Source organism: Scyliorhinus canicula, chromosome 8 (assembly GCF_902713615.1).
Source record: "Scyliorhinus canicula chromosome 8, sScyCan1.1, whole genome shotgun sequence".
Lineage (NCBI taxonomy): Eukaryota > Metazoa > Chordata > Chondrichthyes > Carcharhiniformes > Scyliorhinidae > Scyliorhinus > Scyliorhinus canicula.
In genome coordinates this window covers 94528972-94548901 of record NC_052153.1, presented here as the reverse complement: position 1 = coordinate 94548901, position 19930 = coordinate 94528972, and the positions used below count along the sequence as shown (strand labels likewise).

The window sequence follows — 19930 nt, the reverse complement described above, 5'->3', positions numbered from 1 at the left end:
TCTTTGTTCCAGTGAGAACAAACCGAGTTTATTCAACCGCTCCTCATAGCTAATGCCCTCCATACCAGGCAACATCGTGGTAAATCTCTTCTGCACCCTCTCAAAAGCCTCCACATCCTTCTGGTAGTGTGGTGACCAGAATTGAACACTATACTCCAAGTGTGACCTAACTAAGGTTCTATACAGCTGCAACATGACTTGCCAATTTTTATAACCTGGCCAATGAAGGCAAGCATGCGTATGCCTTCTTGACTACCTTCTACACCTGTGTTGCCCCTTTCTGTGACCTGTGGACGTGTACATCAAGATCTCTCTGACTGTCGATACTCTTCAGGGTTCTACCATTCACTGTATATTCCCTACCTGTAGTAGATCTTCCAAAATGCATTACCTCACATTTGTTCGAATTAAACTCCATCTGCCATCTCGCCGCCTAAGCCTCCAAACGATCTAAATCCTGCTCTATCCCCTGACAGTCCTCATCACTATCCGCAATTCCACCAACCTTTGTGTTGTCCGCAAACTTACTAATCAGACCAGTTACATTTTTCTCCAAATCATTTATATATACTCCAAACAGCAAAGGTCCCAGCACTGATCCCTGCGGAACACCTCTAGTCGCAGCCCTCCAATCAGAAAAGCATCCTTCCATTGCTACTCTCTGCCTTCTATGACCGAGCCAGTTCTGTATCCACCTTGCCAGCTCACCTCTGATCCCGTGTGACTTCACCTTTTGTACCAGTCTGCCATGAGGGATCTTGTCAAAGGCCTTACTGAAGTCCATATAGACAACATCCACTGCCCTACCTGCATCAATCCAATAACTAATCCGGCGTACCACTGCACTGATGCAGCACTTAGCCAAACAAATTGGTAAATTATGTTACTAATTTAGTAAGAATTAAAACTCATGCATGGCAGCTTCTAAAAATGTTCAGTTTGCAGACATCTCTGGTTTTCGGATAGCCAGATTTAATACACTGTACTTGCACAACTGTAGCTAACTGTAGATAGTTTTAGGTTACAGGAGGAGGTTTATAATGTAGCCCAAAATAGTAGTAATCCTGAGGGTGAGCATTTTAAAACTCAGCAAATGATCACCAAAAGCCGATAGAGAGAAAATAGGATGCAAAAGTGTGAGAGTACACTAGCTGGAGACATAAATCTAAGATTTCAGGGTTGGTTAGAAGACAGCAAACAGTGTAGAAATAAATATTTTCAAGTTTACAGGAGATAACTGATGGGGTACCACATGGATTAATGAATGGGCCTCAGCTATTTACAATCTATGGGCGAAATTCTCCGACCCCCCAGCAGGGTCGGAGAATCGCCTGGGGGCGCCTAAAATCCCGCCCCCGCCGTGGCAGAGATTCTCCACCACCCGGGAAGTGGCGGGGGCAGGAATCTCGTCACTCCGATCGGAGAGGCCCCTGCGGTGTTTCTCCGGCCCGGATGGGCCGAAGTCCCGCCGCTGGGAGGCCTCTCCCGCCGCCGAGGTTTAAACCACCTCTGGAACGGCGGGCTCAGCGGCGCGAGCAGGCCCCCGGGGTCCTGGGGGGGCGGGGGGCGATCGAACCCCGGGGGGTGCCCCCACGGTGGCCTGGCCCGCGATCGGGACCCTCTGCTCAGACTGCGGGCCAGTGCCCTGGGTGCACTATATTCCTCCGCGGCCGCCACGGCCTCCACTATGGCAGAGGCGGAAGAGAACCCCATATCGCGCATGCGCCGGCAGTGACGTCAGCGGCCAGTTGCCGCTGACGTCACTGCCGGTGCATGCGCGGACCGGCGAAAGCCTTTCGGCCAGCCCCGCTGCCGGGGGCGCCGGTTTTTTGCGCGGTCTTCTGGTCGCAACCGCTCCAGCGCGGGGCTGGCCCCCAAAGGTGGGGAGAATTCCCCACCTTTGGGGAGGCCCGACCCCTGAGTGCTTGGCACCACTCCCCTACTCCGGGACCCTCCGTCACGCCGGGTAGGGGAGAATGCCGCCCTATATCAATGACTTAGATAATAGAACCAGGTGGAATGTATCCGTGTTTGCTGACAATACAAAGTTAGGTGGAAAAGTAAGCTATGAGCAGGCACACAGACTGCAAAATAATTTTGACAGGTTAAGCGAGTAGGCAAAAATGTGGAGATGGATTACAATGTGGAGAAATGTAATGTTATCCACTTTGAGTAGGAAAATTAAAATGTATGATATTTTTAAATGCTGAGAGACTAGGAAATGTTGTTATCCAGAAAGATCTGACAGACCTGAATCACAGAAAATTAACACGCAAGTGCAGCAAATATTAGGAAAGCAAATGGTGTGTTAGAGTTTGTTGCAAGGAGGTTGGAGTAAAAGCATAAAGTGTCTTGCTGTAATTGTATCGGGATATTTTGAGACCATGACCTGGATTCTCTGTTTGGGAGACTATAGGCGGAATCTATCTGCCATGCCCATGGCTGACTCGGGAGAGGCCTCTCGTGGGATTTACCAGCTTGTTACGCCTTGCGAGATCTAATGGGTAAAGGAAATGAATGAATGGCTTGCCTCTCAAGGATAGGAGGGACTTAAACACAGGCCACTGTTTTTTCTTTCCAGGAATTGACACGTGGTACTTCCACTGTCTGACCAGCAGGTGTATTGCGCAGGTGAGAGTCACATGGTAATTCTTTTCACTGCCTCTGTCTGGACTGCTCGCTAGCTTCCAGACAGGAGTCTCTTTTATGGGGTTCTGGCGGGGGGAGTTCTTTATCTCGGGGGTCTCTTCACTTAGTCTCTTTATCTAGAGGGTCTCTGCATGGGCAGTGGGGGGGGGGGGTCTGATGGGATTGGGCAGGTCTTGCATTGCGGGTGGGGAAGGTAGCCCTCAGGTGGACGTTGGGGGCAACTCCCTTGAGGGGTTATTCCCATTTGCCCACGCGAGGTCCACCCTGTCAGTGCCATGCTGGGAAATACTTGTAGTAAATCCCACATTCTCCAAGCCCAAAGGACCGGAGAATTATATGGGTCTGGAAAATATGGTGTCCATCCTGCTATGGGTAGCACGGTAGCATTGTGGATAGCACAATTGCTTCACAGCTCCAGGGTCCCAGTTTCGAGTCCGGCTTGGGTCACTGCCTGTGCGGAGTCTGCACATCCTCTCCGTGTGTGCGTGGGTTTCCTCCGGGTGCTCCGGTTTCCTCCCACGGTCCAAAGATGTGCAGGTTAGGTGGATTGGCCATGATAAATTGCCCTTAGTGTCCAAAATTGCCCTTAGTGTTGGGTGGGGTTAGTGGGTTATGGGGATAGAGTGGAGGTGTTGACCTTGGGTAGGGTGCTCTTTCCAAGAGCTGGTGCAGACTCAATGGGCCGAATGGCCTCCTTCTGCACTGTTAAAAAGTCTTTGATAAATGGATGAAAATGGGTTATTAAAACCCATTTGCATCCTTCTACTTGCAGTGGGCACCAATCCCATTTTTGCCCCAGTGTCTGATTCTCCGCTGCTTTGGGAACCCCGCTACCAGCGACGGCATGCAGACAATCTGGCTCCATATCTGGTGTACTGTGCACATTTTCTGTCTCCTTTAGAAAGGTCATTAGATCCTTAAGTTCGTCAGGGAGAGTGCAATGAACTGATTCCTGGGATGATTGTCATGAGCAAAGATTGTGTCGGAAATGCCTATATTCCATCGAGTTTGGAAGGATTAAAAGGTGATCTAATTGAAACTCAACTTTGTCCTCAAAAGGCTTGACAGGGTAGAGGCTGTGCGGCCATTTCCTCTGAATACAAAGCCCAGAGTGAGGAATTACAGAATCAGAATAAGAGATTGGTCATTTAGGAAAGCGATGAGCACAAAGTTCTTCACTCAAAAGGGCTGGTATCTTTGGAGTTCTTTACCCTAGGTAGCTGTGGACGATTAGTTATTAAGTATTTTTATGCCAGAGGTCTACACATTTTTGGATACTGAGGGAATCAAGGGATGAGTGTAGAAATGTCAAGCCGAGATAGAGATCAGCCATGATATTATTAAATAGCAGAGCAGGTTTGAAGTAGCTGAATGGCCTATACCTGCCTCGATTTCACATGTCTTTATGTTCTTAAGCAGGAATAACACTGTTGGTGCCAGCCAAATAACGTAATTAAAAATGTCCTTCAAAGCTTTATTCCCCTCATTGTGCTTTTGGGTGTTCCCTATGGTAGGGTTAGAACCTGCACGAGACATATAGGGTTGGAGCAATCAAGGTCCCCGTGACTTTCGCCAAATGCAAGTCCCCGGCTAAAGGGGCTGGCAACCCTAAATCATCCATAGTTAAGTTCTGTATAAAGTCGGCCTGGTATGGTACCGACAGTTCAAACCTGGTTGGGATGTGGCATATATTGTAAATACTAGAGTGTGTTAATAGACCAAACTTTGTTAAATCTACTTGGTCCGGACTCGATTGTGGTCTACAAAAGGCAGAAAATGCAATTCAGGGATTCCTTTTCATTTTGTAAAGATTTCATTAAAATAACTTGACATAGCTTTTCAAAGCACCCGAGCTTTCTATCCATAATTTACAATCAATCCCAAAATGTGCATGAGCGAGATTCTTTTAACTGGTGCGGCACACCCCCGCCGTCAGTGGGATTCTCCGTCCCGCCAGCCGGTCAGTGGGATTTCCTATTATGGGCAGCCCCATGCCGTCTGGAAATCCCTGGGCGTGGGTGCGCTGCCGGCGCAATGGAGAAGCCCGACAGCGGAGAATCCAGCCTCATATGTTGACCTTCTTTTCATGAAAATTGAAATGTCTCAGTTAATCACAGCAAAAGCAGAAGTTTACAGGTTAATATATACTAATTCCATTTTGCACACATCCAAATGATCATATGTGCAGAGGAATTAGGAAAATCAAGATGGAAAAATGAGTGGGAAGTCTAAAATCAGTTCCCTACACAGCACGCTAACTAAGTTACCTAATTTAGATACTTCTGAAGATTAAAGTATATTATATAATAGATGGAGGGTAACTATTTTCTCTCGTGGGAATTCCAGAAAAATCTTAAATTAGAGCTCGTTCCGTGGTGATGTCAGAAAGCACCTCTTCAAGCAAAGAAAAATGAAAATATGAAATTCTCTCCCCAAACGTTGTTCAGGCGAGTTTAATTGAAAATTGCAAAACTGAGATTGATGATACCCTTTCCCAACAAAAATTTAAGGGCGACAAAACCAAGGCAGGTAGATGGAGTTATGGTACCGACCATCCATAATCTAATTGAATTATGGAACAGGCCCAAGGAACTGAGTAGGCCACTCCTGTTTCTATGCTCTCATGATTATATGTAATTAGTTGTCTCACAATAAAAGAAGAAGGAAGGCAACTCCTGGAAGAAAATGCTGAACATTAAGGACAGGAAACGCTGAGAGGGATTATATGATTACATGCCTTACGGAAGTATAAGCATGCTATCCAAACTCGAATTGTAGACCTTTGTAGAATTGAGAATCAGTCTGACAGCAAAAAGTTTCATTCATGACACTACTTGTATAGTCATTTTTACCTGCTTCATGTCCCGAACAAGATGGTGCAACAGGGGATTAGTTGGACCTTGTTTCTGTGGAGTAAATAATGCATAAATAAATACATTCTCAATGAAAGTGCAGATATGATTTTATAATAAAAATTAACTATTATATCAGTACATTCTGAGGATCAAAGCTTTCTACTATCTGAAAGGTTCAATTCAGGAGTATGATGGAATACACACATTCACTCAGATGGGAACAGCCCAACAACAGCTCGACACCAATCAGAACTGACCAGTTCACCTGATTAGCAGTACTAGTCTCAATGTCCAGCTCCTCCTTGACACATTATGGCTTTCATACATACTGGGCTGAATTCTCCATTTGGAAGACTATGGGTGGGATTCTCCGTTGCCTGACGCCGATATCGTAATCGGTGATTGGGCAGAGAATCCCTGTTTAAGACTGAATTGGGCGCGGCGGCAGTTTTGGATGCTCCGCCCCCTCCAAAATGGTACGGCCTCAGGGCGTTACCTGAACGCCTTCGCCGATGCTCCGCCCCGATGGGCCGAGTTCCCGATGGCGCAGGACACTTGTGCTCTCAGCTTTTGTAAAACTAGACACTTCCTCTGGACATAGCATCAAAATCAGAGAATCCAACCCCATGTTCTCCTGTTGGAGATGCATCACCTCCGATTTGCACTCACATTGGTAGTGAGAATCCAGAGGCGATTCACTACCCCTTGCCATGCAAATTTATGCATGACAGCGATTGCATGGGATTCGCTCATGAATTCCAGATCGAGCCACCATTTTTAGTGAGGTTTGGTGGCTGGCTCCCCTCATCCCACAACGCAATCCCGCTCTCCCCCTCATCGGGATTTGCTGGGGGGGGGGGGGGAATCTGGTGAGGTGTCTGTAATAGGGGTCTCTGCTGGGGTCTCTCCTCTGCGGTTCTCCCGAAGGGGTCTCTCTTATGGGGGTTTTTGGTGGGGTCTCTGTAATGGGGACTCTTTGTTGGTGAGGGGGTATGAGGATTTGCATTGTGAGGGGAGGGAGCCCTCTGATGGACTTTGGGGGTAACTCCCTCAAAGAGTCACTCCCTTGTCTGACCAAAATGGCCACCACACCAGGGCCACACTGGGAAATACCTGCACCAAATCTCACCCACGTGAATCCCAGCCATCGGGCCAGAGAATCACACTGGCTTGGAGAATCCAGTGCCCAGTCTGTATTTAGCAATCTCCCGTTGGCACGGGACGTGAACTTCGACACCTCTGCCAGCGAGGGACTGGAGCATCAGAACGTTTTTTGGACAACACTGGATTCTCCACCACATCAGGAACTCTGTTATTGGCGGCGGGCATAGAGAATCTAGCCCATTTCTGCAAGGTGCACTTTAACAAGTCAGCAAGCTTATTAAGGTCACTCCTCCCAGCTCTGTGACCATTATCAACAATCTGTAGAGCAGCAAGATAATGGCAACATTATTACCTTCAAGTCATACAACAGCCCAATCAGGGCAGAGAGGGGGTAAAACTCCTCTTGAGTGGAGTGCGGAATGCACAATAGTGAATTGCCGGTCCATTTCACACCACCAGATTTCATTTTACATTGACTACTGCCCAAAATGTATTTCCCCCCACACGGCAATTCCTTCACTGTCATACAGTTAAATTTACAGAAACCCTCGCCGAACACCATTACTTGGGTAGCATGTCCGCGATGGCAGTTTCAAACAAGGTCCACCATTACATTGTCAGAGAAAGTGTGGAAGGAAAATAAATGTAGCCATGACAGAATTGCCACACATCCAAGAATTAATTTTATAAACTAGAGACAGAGCAGCTGATTCAACAAATATCTCCCATTCTTGACAACCCTGTGGAGATAGACAAAAACTGATCTTATTTTGGGTTTGGGTTTAATGCCTTTGACAATGAAACTTCCCAAGATGTATCACAGAAGTAAAATTTTACACCAAGCTATATAAGAGGTCAGATCACCAAATTCTTGCTTGGTCAATAGAAGTAGGTTTAAAGATAATTTTTAAAAGAGAAAAGGAAGCTACAGCGGCAGAAAGCTTCGGAAGACAATTCCCAAGTTTAGAATGTGGTATCTGAAGACATGGTTATCAGTGTTGAAGTGGTGATGGTGGGATGCTCGATAAATAACAATTAGGTGAGTAAAGATATCTCAGAAGCTGTGGGGCTGGAGGAAAAGTGAAGTTGTGGAGGTGACTTCAAAACAAGGATGAGAAAACAAGGAGAAGATTGGGCCTTTGCTTAACCAGAGTGATGGGTGAATGGGACTTGCTTTGAGTTGGGACACGAGCAGCAGAGTTTTGGATGACCTCAAGTTTGTGGAGGGCAAAATATAGGAGCTTGGTTGGGAATGCCTCAGAATGTCAGATCTAGAAGTGACAAAGGCATGAATGAGGGTTTCAATATCAGATAAACTGAAAAAATGGCAGCACGGTGGCTCAGTGGTTAGCATTGCTGCCTCACGGCGCCGACATCCCAGGTTCGATCCCGGCTCTGGGTCACTGTCCGTGTGAAGTTTGCACATTCTCCCCGTGTTTGCGTGGGATTCGCCCCCACAACCCAAAGATGTGCAGAGTAGGGGGATTGGCCTTGCTAAATTGCCCCTTAATTGGAAAAAATCAATTGGGTACTCTAATTTTAAAAAAAAGATAAACTGAAATTAGGAATGTGGTTGAAGGGAATTAGGTAGCTCTAATGATGGAGATAACATGTAGTCAGAAGCTTAACCAGGGTCAGTTATGACACCAAAATGAAAACCAGTCAGATTCTGCCTCAGACAATTGTCAGGAAGAGTGATGGACTCAATAGCTAGGAAAGAGAATTTGTCACAAGGGGCGCGATTCTCCGATCGCGGGACAGAGTGTCCATGCCATCGTGAATGCCATCGCATTTCACGACGGTGCAAAACGGGCACGGGCACTAGCGATTCTGGCCCCCACAGGGGACCAGCACAGCGCTGGAACAGTTCACGCTTGGGTTCACGCCGACCCTTGGGTTCATGCTGCTCCAGCCTCACTTCCTGGCGCACACTGGGGGCAGCGCCAACCCGCGCATGCACAGTGGCGCCGCGCCAACCCGTGCTTGCGTAGTTGGGCCACGCCAACGCGTGAATGCATGAGGGACTTCTTCAACGTGCCGGCCCCATCGCAACATGGCGTGAGAGTTCAGGGGCCGGCTGCATAATAAAATAGGGCCGGGGTTGGAGAGGCCGGCCCGCCGATCGGTGGGCCCCGATCGTGGGCCAGACCCCATCGGAGGCCCCCCTGGTGAAGGAGCACCTCTCCCCCCACCACAGGCCTACCCCCCAACCCTACGCGCAGTTTTCCCGCCGGCAGCGACCACGTGTGGACGGCGCCGGCAGGACTCTGCTTTTCCGCGCAGCCGCTCGGCCCATCCGGGCCGGAGAATCGGCAGCTCGGCCTCGTACAGCGGCCCGCAACCAACGCCACACCAAACGTGCCGGCCGAAATGGCGGCGATTCTCCGCACCTCAGAGAATCGCTCGCCGGCGTCGGGGCGGCGCCACGAGGTTGCAGCGATTCTCCGGCCCAGCGCGGGGCTGAGAGAATCGCGCCCAAGGTCTTCTGAATGTTTAATTTGAGGAAATTCCTGTTCATCCACCCCACTAAAAGAAGCACAATGAAAATAAATTGTTGAACAGGCAAAAATGAGGAAATGTTAAGAGGAGAAAAATGGAGAGTAAAAAGTGACAGAGAAGAGGAACGAGGAGGATGAGGGTGACAAAAGTGAAGGGGATGAGAAGTAAACTTGGTGGAGAGACTGGAGTGTGAGTGAGAAAGTAAGAAATGCATTGATAGAGAGGAAAGGGTGAGAGAAAAAAATAGAGGTTTAGGAGTGAGTATTTTATTTTACAGATTTATCAATCCCAATATCTCTAGCTAGAGGGAGTTGTGACTTTGAGAATCACTGAATTGGCTAGTTTCTAAAATATCTATTCGAGACTTGGGTATTGCCTTGAGCAAGTCGTGTGAAAAAGTATCTGACTAAGGCACCCATGTGTGCCAGTGGACTCTAGTATCCCTCCCAGTGTTTTGTTGTGCCTATGCTGAGCAAATAAATCTCTTTGCTAACATGCATGCATGAATTCAAAGGTAATAAATGGTGTGCAAACCGTGTTGTAAATTTCCTCAAGCCTGGAGATGGTGAGAAAACGATGCATGCTCACACCATTCTCAATCAGCAGTTTCACAAAATCCACCCGATCCATCACCAAAGCATCAAGCATGGCCTGCTCCAACGACCCCACCTACAGCACAATGAAATAAAATGTTGTAAGAATCAAATCTCTCAATGCAATGGCCAAATCCATGAATTGCACTTTAATGGGTTACAATTAAAACCATTGACTAGCTATACCAAAGTAAAGCTACCTTAAAGCTCAAGTACAAATACATTGGTCGCCAGCAAGATCTTCCGGTCACACTGATGTCCAAGGCATTTTGCATGGTTTACCCGTCCCCACCACCAGGGAACCAGCCACTGGGGGCCGACTACGGCGGGAGAGGAAGATCCCACTGGTGGGAAGGACCAGAACATCCAGAACATCCAGCCTACAGATTACATTGTGCGTTAAATGCTGGTCCATTATGTCAGCAGAAAAAGGGAAAATTCTGAAGGACAGAACAGGTCAATCAGGATGTGAAAGGGAAAGTTAAGCCACACCCGAAGTGTTAACCTCTTGTGGTAGTCACCACTCTTGTATTGTGTATACTGCATACAAGGGTATTATGGTAAGGCCCTTGTACTACAAGTATGGGGGGTAGATCCCTGCCTGCTTGCTGCGCCCAGTAGGCGGAGTATAAATGTGTGGGCTCTCCGAGCTGCAGCCATTTCGGCAGCAGCTGCGGGAGGTTCCACATCTCTGCGTAATAAAGCCTCGATTACACTCTACTCTCGTCACGTCGTAATTGATAGTACATCACCTCTCCTTCTCTTCAGCATCTGATCAATCTGTTGAGCCTTTCAGGCTTTTCTGTTCTTATTTCAAGTTTCCAATACTAACAGACTTTCTTTTGCTCTCTGCCGGGTTACAATTGTTGGTGGTTGTAATTAAACAGCTATTTTCCGCATTAGTACTTTTTACTGAGTTACCACATAGCAGATTCCGCTCCATTTCGACAAAGATGGGCAATGGGCAGAGTGCCTACCCTTTCCTGCCAGTGGGATAACTAAGCCATTTTTGGGTGTCCAGACCTCATGTCACCAGCAGGCCAGCAGGCCTCATGGTCCCAGCAGCTTACCAACTCTAGATTGGTCAGTAAGTCCATTCACGGTGAACGGATTTGGCAGCACGAGTGGAAAATATCTGGCATTGGATGTTTCCCAGTGGCATAAATGCAAGATGTGATCGTCCCTTGCCCCTAGCAGTGGCAGGCTGCATTTCCCATTGAAAGGCGGGATTGCCATTATAATACCTCAGCACATTATCAGGCCCATATGGTAGAATCATACCCGCACGTCAAATTAAACTTCCATTGTTGCATGATGTCAGAATGGCACCATATTCGACTAGTTTCACAAAGCGTGCACTTGGCAAGCAGAAGTCAGAGGGGACTCAGAGGTGAATGAATTCAAGCTGCTGCAGTGCCCGCAGAGTGAGTCTGCATCTTCAGGAGGTTTCAGGGTGGAGGAGAGGGGTGAAGTCACGGAGGGTGGGGGGGGACTGCATGTGAAGGTGGGATGAAGGCAAGGAAGGCAAATGGAAAAACATTTCAAAGATGAGCACTTTGTTGCAGCTGAGACCTTTTCGCTTGAGCTCAATTGACATGCTTCGAGTCAGACTAGTCATGCAATTGTGCTCACTCAAGCAGAACTTATGCATGAGAGTGCAAACAATTGAAATAAAGGAAAAGAAATAATGTGTGAGAGAGCAAGTGATTGCTACTCAGCATTTAACACTTGGCGCACAGACTACCAAATTCAGTGACTGCTATACTGAAGTGCCTATTGACAAGTAGCCCTGATGGGACAAGTTAAGCACAAGGCCTTGGATTGAAGGTTAGGACAATGTCTGCACCTGAGCTGAGAACTCAGGATGCAGTCGAGTGGTCAAAGCTGTCGCCACTCGATAATGTGGTGTAGAGCAGGAGTAGTGTGGGATCTTGCACAACCAGCATACAAACTAAGGGCTGGCCATCAATGTTGTTGCCAGGACATGAGTAATGGGCTTTTAGAGGCAGCTGCAGATGATGAATGGGAAAAAGGTGGTTCTTAGCAGACTGGTGTTAACCGTCAAATCCCTCTCTTTGATACTGCAGTGAGGAGACCATCAGAGCCATGGAGCTTGGTGATCTCGCTGTCGTTCTTCTAATTCATAGTGGGGTCAATAGTAGTGCTTGACTCACCAAAGGAAGGAGCAGAGCCATCAAGAAGGAACGGTGGGAAGCCGTGCTCCAATGCAGAGGATGAACCCCAGAGAGTCATCGCTCAGAGGCACCTCTCTAGGCTCAGGGTCTACAATGGACACTTGTCATACCTATAGATGTCCAAGAACCAGTGTTGCTGAAGACTACATATGTCCAGAGAACTGGCTGGTCACATCTGCCACCTGCTGCAAATCTTGGTGCCACAGAACTTGGATGGCATCCACTGCCTGTGTCGCTGAACGGAACTGTGACATTGAGTTTTTATGCAGTGGCTCCTTCCAGGGATCCACAGATGACTTCTGCACATGCACTTTGGTCAAGCACACCATTGGGATGTTGAAGATCAGATTCCAGTGCCTGGACCAGTCTGTTGGAGCCCTGTGATACAATCCAGAGAGGGTGTCACGCATTGTCATCACCTGCTGTGTCCCATACAACCTGGTGCTTCAACAGGGGTAGGAACTGTCTGAGGAAGAGATAAAGGAGTGACACATGTGGGAATGAGACTGAGGAGGTAATCGATGGAAATGATGTCAGCCACGAGATCATGGCAATGTCCAGACAAGGAAGACAAACTCGGGATTTGCTCACAGCTGCCAGATTCATGGAGGGTGTTGAGGACTTTGCCCCTGGTTATTGTATACACAATGACCTTTGTCCCCAATGCAACAAAGAACCTACAGCATTTGGCATTTGATCTATGAGGACAACCCATAATCATCATATGGTATCTGTGAGCATTGCACTTGTGTCATGACTGATGGCAGCGCACATACCCTCTGTGATACGACACCTGTCGGAGACGCAATGGATGCTCATAATCCCTATGTTCTAGGAGGATGATGACAATATGTAATTGGGATAGTCCATAGCTCCTCACAGAACCTATGCAACACTGACTCCTGTCTGGCTGATGGTAGCTTGCTTGCTCTCACTGATCAACCTGCCGATGCAGTGGGAAAGTTTAACCTCTCCTGAAACTATGGCACCCTTTGTGAGCTGAACCCTTGAAGACAACAGTGTCACCAGAGACACAAGCTGATGGGATTTTGGGGGGGGGGGGGGGGGGGGGGGGGGCTGCCATACATCAAAGATACCAAGAGCACACAGGGAGAATGACAGACCTCTGTGACACCAGCCCAGTACATTCTGGCAGACATTATAATTCCCATCAAGATCCAGACATGACCGATGTGTTCAGTCACTGTGAAGAAACATTATTAAAGTGCTAAGAAGATTGAACAAAGCACAGGGAGGAAGCCATGGACTGAGAACCCTGCCTTTATCTTGTGCAGGAATCAAGTTTTAACTTCAGACGGACAGGAACACAGCTCACCATAGCAAGGAGCCATAGAAAGAGGGAATTAGTGGGAGTTTATTTACAGAAGTGAACATTATGTACAAGTGATTAATACCACTTCCCACGCTGTGCAACTACACGCTCTTAATCTTTCTCACCCTGCCACTACACCTTGGTGTAAACCCAATATCCACAGCAGAGGTGGAGGTAGCCTGCCGACTGACTGCCACACCCTGCCTCCCTGTGGGGACTCAAGGGCCCCGGGCTTCCCCTTGAGAGGGAGGGGCAGCTGGAGTTAGCTCGAGAAGCCCAGTCTCCCTCTGGCGTCAACACTGATGGATGCCAGGAAGTGCCTCTGCACAATATGGCGGAAAACGCTGCCATTGCCATGTTAAACGCCTCTTCCCTGCCCAAAATCAGACTTTGATTTCTTTTTAATATATTTTTATTGAACCAATTTTCACCATTTTCACCATACAAACGAAAAGAAAAAAACCATCCCGATCAATACAAAAACAATCCCACCCAAACCCAGGAAACCACCCCATCACCGCCCCCCCTCCCGATCACCCCTCTTCAACAATCAACGGTAACCAACTCCAGAAAGTATATGATGAAAAACCCCAGCAATTTAGAACCCCTCCTTAGCTCCCCTCAGCTCAAAGTTCACCTTCTCCAGGGTTAAAACCTGTGGCACGTTCCCCCGCCACGCCAAGACACAGGGTGGAAAGGTTGACCTCCATCCCAACAAGACCCACCTACGAGCGATCAGCGAGGCGAAGGCTAAGACATCTGCACCCGCCTGCAGCTCGGGCCGGTCTGACATCTTGATATGCCTTCTTGGGGATGGGGCTCCACATCCACATGCAAGCCACCTGAAACTGTACGGAACACCATCCCCCAAAACCTTTCCAGCTTCGGGCCATATTGTGCAGAGGCACTTCCTGGCATCCATCAGTGTTGACGCCAGAGGGAGACTAGGCTTCTCGAGCTAACTCCAGCTGCCCCTCCCTCTCAAGGGGCAGCCCAGGGCCCTTGAGTACCCACAGGGAGACAGGATGAAACAAGGTTCACGGGCCTCTCCCACATCACTCACAGATATCCTCCACCCCTCGAACAGCCGGCTCATCCTAGACTTTGTGAGGTGCTCCCTGCACTCTACCTTCAGCTGTATCAGCGCCAACCTTGCACACAAAGTCGAAGCATTCACCCACCAAAGCACCTCAAACCACAGTCCTTCTTCCACAACACCCCCCGCAGCTCCTCCTCCCACTTTACCCTAATCCCCTCCATGGACACCCTATCAATAAAGAACAGTAGAGCACAAAGTAGGCCCTTTGGCCCTTCATCCTCCAAGCCTGCTCCGATCATGATGCTTGCCTAAACTAAACCTTTCTGCACTTCAGCATTCTATGTTCTATGTTCTCGAACCTCCCATAGATCACCGAAACAACCTCCCTCTCCAGTCTGACAGCACCACCTCCAGCAACGAAGAGGTCGGAGCTCCCGGGAAGGTCAGGAAAGTTTTTCTTGCAAAGTCTCGAACCTGCATCTACCTAAACCCTTCCCCCTGCGCCAGCCCATACTTCTCTCCCAACCCTTCAACGTTCACAAATCACCCCCCAAGGAACAGATCCTTCATTTCCTTTATCCCCCTCTCCTCCCATCCCTGAAACCTGGCATCCATCCTCACCGGCTCGAACTCATGGTTCCCCCTAATCTGCATCCCTCTGACCCGGCCCCCAGCTTAGAGTGCTGCCCAAACTGCCTCGAGATCTTCAATGTAGCCACCACTACCGGACTCAACAAAGACCTTCTTGCAGTCATCGGAAGTGGCGCCGTTGCCAGTGCCCGCAATGCCGACCCCCTAGCTCAGTCCACACAGAGCCTCCCCCTCCTTGCTACAACCCCCCCGCCATCTCCACATTCGCTGTCCAATAATAATACAGCAGGTTTGGGAGGCCTGACAACCCCGCCTCTCATCCTCTCTGTGGAACCACCCTCCTAATCTTGGTCACCTTCCCTCCCAAATGAACGAGGAGATCAACATGTCCACCCCCCTAAAGAAGGACTTTGATAAAAAGACTGGCAGACTCTGAAATAAAAACAAGGACCGCGGCAAAACATTCATTTTAGCTGCCTGCACCCAGCCCACCAGCGACAGAGGGAGATTGTCCCACCTCAGCAAATCGGCCTGTGCCCTCCCCCCACCTCGACAAATCGACCCCCCACCAATCTAGTGAAATTAGGTTTTCAGAGCCCTCCTCAATCCCGGACCACCAGCACCCCCAACTACGTAATGTGGGTTGCCGCCAAGCGGCATTGCAGCACCCACACACACCCCCATCCCCACCCCTACTCACGGCGGGGAGACCATAAAATTTGTCCCATACCTTTCTCACAAGAGTTTCCAAACTCCATGTTTGAAGATCTTCCTTGAATTCTCTTCAAACATCACTCCTCTCGGATGAATTCAACAAGAATCCACTTCCAGGGTTTCAAATCTCATCTTCTAAGATTTCTTTCCTCCAGATCTATACATACATTTACACCTCACCTCCCAAGCACACTTTCAAATCTTCGGCCCTGTTGAGCAGAACACCACTGCTCCAAGCGGTACCATTGCCCCTCCAGCCTGCAGCACAAATTCACCATACTTTGGTTGCCTTCTCAGATCTTCAGGGCTTCTCTCTTTTTTAAAATAAATTTAGAGTGCCCAATTAATTTTTTCCAATTAAGGGGAAATTTAGCGTAATCAATTCACCTACCCTGCACATCTTTGAGTTGTAGGGGCGAAACCCATGCAAACACGGGGAGAATGTGCAAACTCCACACAGACAGAGACCCAGAGCTGGGATCGAACCTGGGGCCTCGGTGCCATGAGGCAACAGGGCTAACCCACTGCACCACCGTGCTGCCACTTTCAGGGCTTCTCTCGAGCTCACTTTGCTGCAAGTCTGCTCACTCGGCTTTAACGTAGAGCCTTTTTCTCTGCTCCTGTCATTTATCTTGACTCAATGGGATCTATCCCTGATCCTTGACATTATCCTTGCCTGGGACTTTCTTCTGGGTCCTCTTTCTCTCTCGTTGCCTGATTTGGCTCTGCCTTCTTGGTTTGGGACGTTCTCCCTGTTCAACGCCCTGCATCCCGCTCCCTGGGACACCTTCCCTTGACTGGCACTCCAAATCTGGTCACCTGACTTTTTCCTGCAATGTCACTACTTTACTTCCTTTTCTTCAGTGTATAAGTGTGGTTCCTGGCCCCACAGAAGATAAAAAAATAATGAACTGCACGTGTGGCCCTCTCCCGGCAGGCGCATGCACAGAAGGCCCAAAGATTATTTTAAAAAACAGAAACCACTGCTGCACATGATACTGTGAGACCGATATAGAGTGGACGCAGAAAGGATGTTTCTACAGGTAGGAAAAACTAGAAGCCAAAGGCACATCCTCAGACTGAAGGAACGTTCCTTTAAAACTGAGTTGAGGTGGGGTTTCTTCAGCCAGAGGGTGGTGAATCTGCAGAACACATTGCCGCAAAAGGCTGTGGAGACAAATCATGGAGTGTCTTTAAGCTAGAGATAGATAGGTTCTTGATTAATAAGGGGATCAGGGGTTATGGGGAGAAGGCAGTAGAATGGGGATGAGAAACATATCAGCTATGTCAGACCAACCTTACAATCAGACTCGATGGGCCGAATGGTCTGAACCTGCTCCGATGTCTTATGGTATTATGCCTCCTATCGCCGAGGACCCAGGTTTGAACCCAGCCCCGGGTATGGAGTTTGCACATTCTCCCAGTGTCTGCGTTGGTATCATCCCCACAACCCAAAACATGCGCAGGGTAGGTGGATTGGCCACGCTAAATAGCCCCTCAATTGGAAAAAATAATAATTGGGTACTCTAAATTTATTTTTAACAAACATGAACTGTGCATGTGCAGTCACTTCCAGACCGGCGCTTGCGCAGATATCCCGACGCCTGCCAGAAACTGTAGTTCCTGAACTGACTTAGATTTAAGTGAGGTAAATATCAGAGTTTGTTACGCGTAAAACATGTTAGCTCACTTAGGAGTTAAAGAGCAAAAGTTAAAATGTTTTTCTGAGGTCTGGAATAGTCTCCCCTACGAGGGTGGTTGTAGACCGTCCTCACATCCACCAGCAGATTGGAAGATTGGCCAACCTTACAGGCAGCACCATCCTCCCCAAACTATGCAAATGAATTCTCCCCCAGACTTGGGTATGTCTCTGTTGCATTTAGCTTGGCATACTCTGCTCCACGGTCCCTTTACTTGAACTTTTTGTTTATAGATTTAAATTTCCACTTTTTATTATTCAGTGTTTCCTGCTGAAAAGTCTGCTCTGTGGCCATCAGATGGATGATGGACTCAGGTTTGGCTGTGATACCTTACACAGTCAGATAGCTTCTTCAATACTTATTATCTGGAAGGAATATTTGTCCTTCTCACAAGTTTTAGTTTGAAGATAAACAGAAATATAATACTTTATCATCACCTCTATCTTTATTTGCTGTAAACAGATGAAAATGGAGCCCAATACAAAGAACAAGGGGCGGGATTCTCCCCTACCCGGCGGGGCGGGGAGTCCCGGCGTGTTCGAGTGGCGTGAACCACTCCGGTGTCAGGCCGCCCCAAAGGTACGGAAATCCCCGCACCTTTAGGGGCCAAGTCCTCACATTGAGGGGCTAGGCCCGCGCCGGAGTGGTTCCCGCTCCGCTGGCTGGCGTGAACAGCCTTTGGCGCCATGCCATCCGGGGCCGAAAGGACTTCGCCAGCCGGCGTAAGTCAGCGCATGCGCCGGAGCGTCAGCGGCTGTTGGCGTCATCACGGCACATGCGCAGGGGAGGGGGTCTCTTCCACCTCCGCCATGGTGAAGACCATGGCGAAGGCGGAAGAAAAGGAGTGTCCCGATCGCGGGCCAGGCCACTGTGGGGGAACCCCCTGGGTCAGATCGGCCTCCGTCGCCCCCAGGAACCCGGCGCCTGCCAGCGCCGCCTGCTCCCGCCGGTCAGGTTGGCGTTTTGATTCCTGCCAGCGGGACAGGCTTGTCAGCGGCGGGACTTCGGCCCATCGCGGGCCAGAGAATCGGCGCGGGGGGCCCGCTGGCCGCCGCAATTCCCGCCCCCGCCGAATCTCGGGTGGCAGAGAATTCGGGACACGGCGGGGCGGGATTGACGCCGGCCCCGGACGATTCTCCGACCCCCTGCCGAAGAATCCCGCCCAAGGATTCTAGCACTTGTGGAAATGTGTCCAGTAAGATTCAGCACTTTATAATGCTATGCCTCATTAATTCTGAAAATGTAATTTTTCGACTTTCAACTGACTGGAAATTTTGCAATTTGAAATGAGACAGAACATACTACTTAAAAAATGCAAGGCCACCTTCCAAGGTGAAGTTGAAAAACAAACAAGCCAGCCTTAAGGGACTGTGAAGAGAGCAATGTTTCCTACAATTCAGAGGTCTACCAAAACTCATCATTGTCTAAGGAAGCGACACTAAAATGTAAATTGCTGCATATTTGAACAATGGCTGCCACAACCAGACCCACCCAAAACCCCTTGGAAATACATAAGAGATGAAGTATGATAGGCCAGGCTGAGTCACTGCAGAGAGATTGCAAGGGCTTTTTCAGCAGTAGGGACAGTCTGAGTGGGTCTCTCTCGGTATTGAACTTTGGTGAGGCCACAGCTGGGGTACTGTGTGCAAATCTCGACGCCACATTATAGGAAGAATGTGATCGCATTAGAACGGGTGCAGAGGTGATTCATCAGGATGTTGCCTGAGATGGAACATTTTAGTCATGAAGAGAGTTTGGATAGGCTTGGGTTGTTTTCGCTGGAGCAAAGAAGACTGAGGGGCGGCCTGATCGCGGAGTACAAGATTATGAGTGACATGGGCAGGATGGATAGGGGGCAGCTTAGTTACGAGGGGACACAAGTTCAAGGTGAGGGGCAGGGTGTTGAGGAGAGATTGGAGGAAAAACATTTTTGCTCAGAGGGTGGTGACGGTCTGGAATGAATTGCCTGGAAGGGAAGTAGAGGCAGGTTGCCTCACATCCTTTAAAAAGTATCTGGATGAGCACTTGGCACATCATAAGATTCAAGGCTATGGGCCAAGTGCTGGCAAATGGGATTAGGTTGGCAGGTCAGGCGTCTTTCATGCATTGGTGCAGACTCGATAGGCTGAACGGCCTCTCCTGCACTGTACTATTCTGTGATTCTTTGATTCTCTCTCAGAATCTCAACAGTGCAAAAGGAGGCCATTCAACCCATTGAGTCTGTACCAGTCCTCCGAAAGAGCACTCTGCCCAGGTCCAGTCACTCAGCCACCCCACCCTATCCCCGTGACCAAACCTAGACATCCCTGGACAGTGGGAGGAAACCCATGCAGACAAGGGGAGAACATGCAAATGTCACACAATCACCCGGGTCCTTGGCGCTGTGAGGCAGCAGTGCTAATCACCTTGCCGTATTGTTCTTTTGGAACAAGTGTATCCTCTGGTTCAAGAAGTCAACCTAGGTTTTATAATAATTGCAATATCTTATTCTTTTGATTGTATCCAAGAAACCAGTTAACCTAAACCAGCTCCAGCGCTTAAAATCTATGTCATAAGGATAATCAAAGGACACATAACCGTATATTATTTTCCTTTTTTTTATTGGACTCTAACTTATTTTCTCTGATACCTGGGTATGTATATATGTATGTGCGCACA

The 19930-nt window shown here is 48.7% G+C and overlaps 1 protein-coding gene across 1 annotated transcript in view; it reads right to left on the bottom strand.

Moving 5' to 3' along the window:
• Positions 1-19930, bottom strand: part of LOC119970397 (transient receptor potential cation channel subfamily M member 6-like) — a 282278-nt gene that overhangs the window by 151688 nt on the left and 110660 nt on the right. Inside the window, exons 12-13 of the mRNA XM_038804950.1 lie at positions 9642-9776; positions 5502-5555 (exon numbers count right to left, since the gene is read on the bottom strand). Of these exons, the coding sequence (XP_038660878.1) occupies positions 5502-5555; positions 9642-9776 (189 nt within the window). The remainder of the gene's footprint in view (positions 1-5501; positions 5556-9641; positions 9777-19930) is intronic.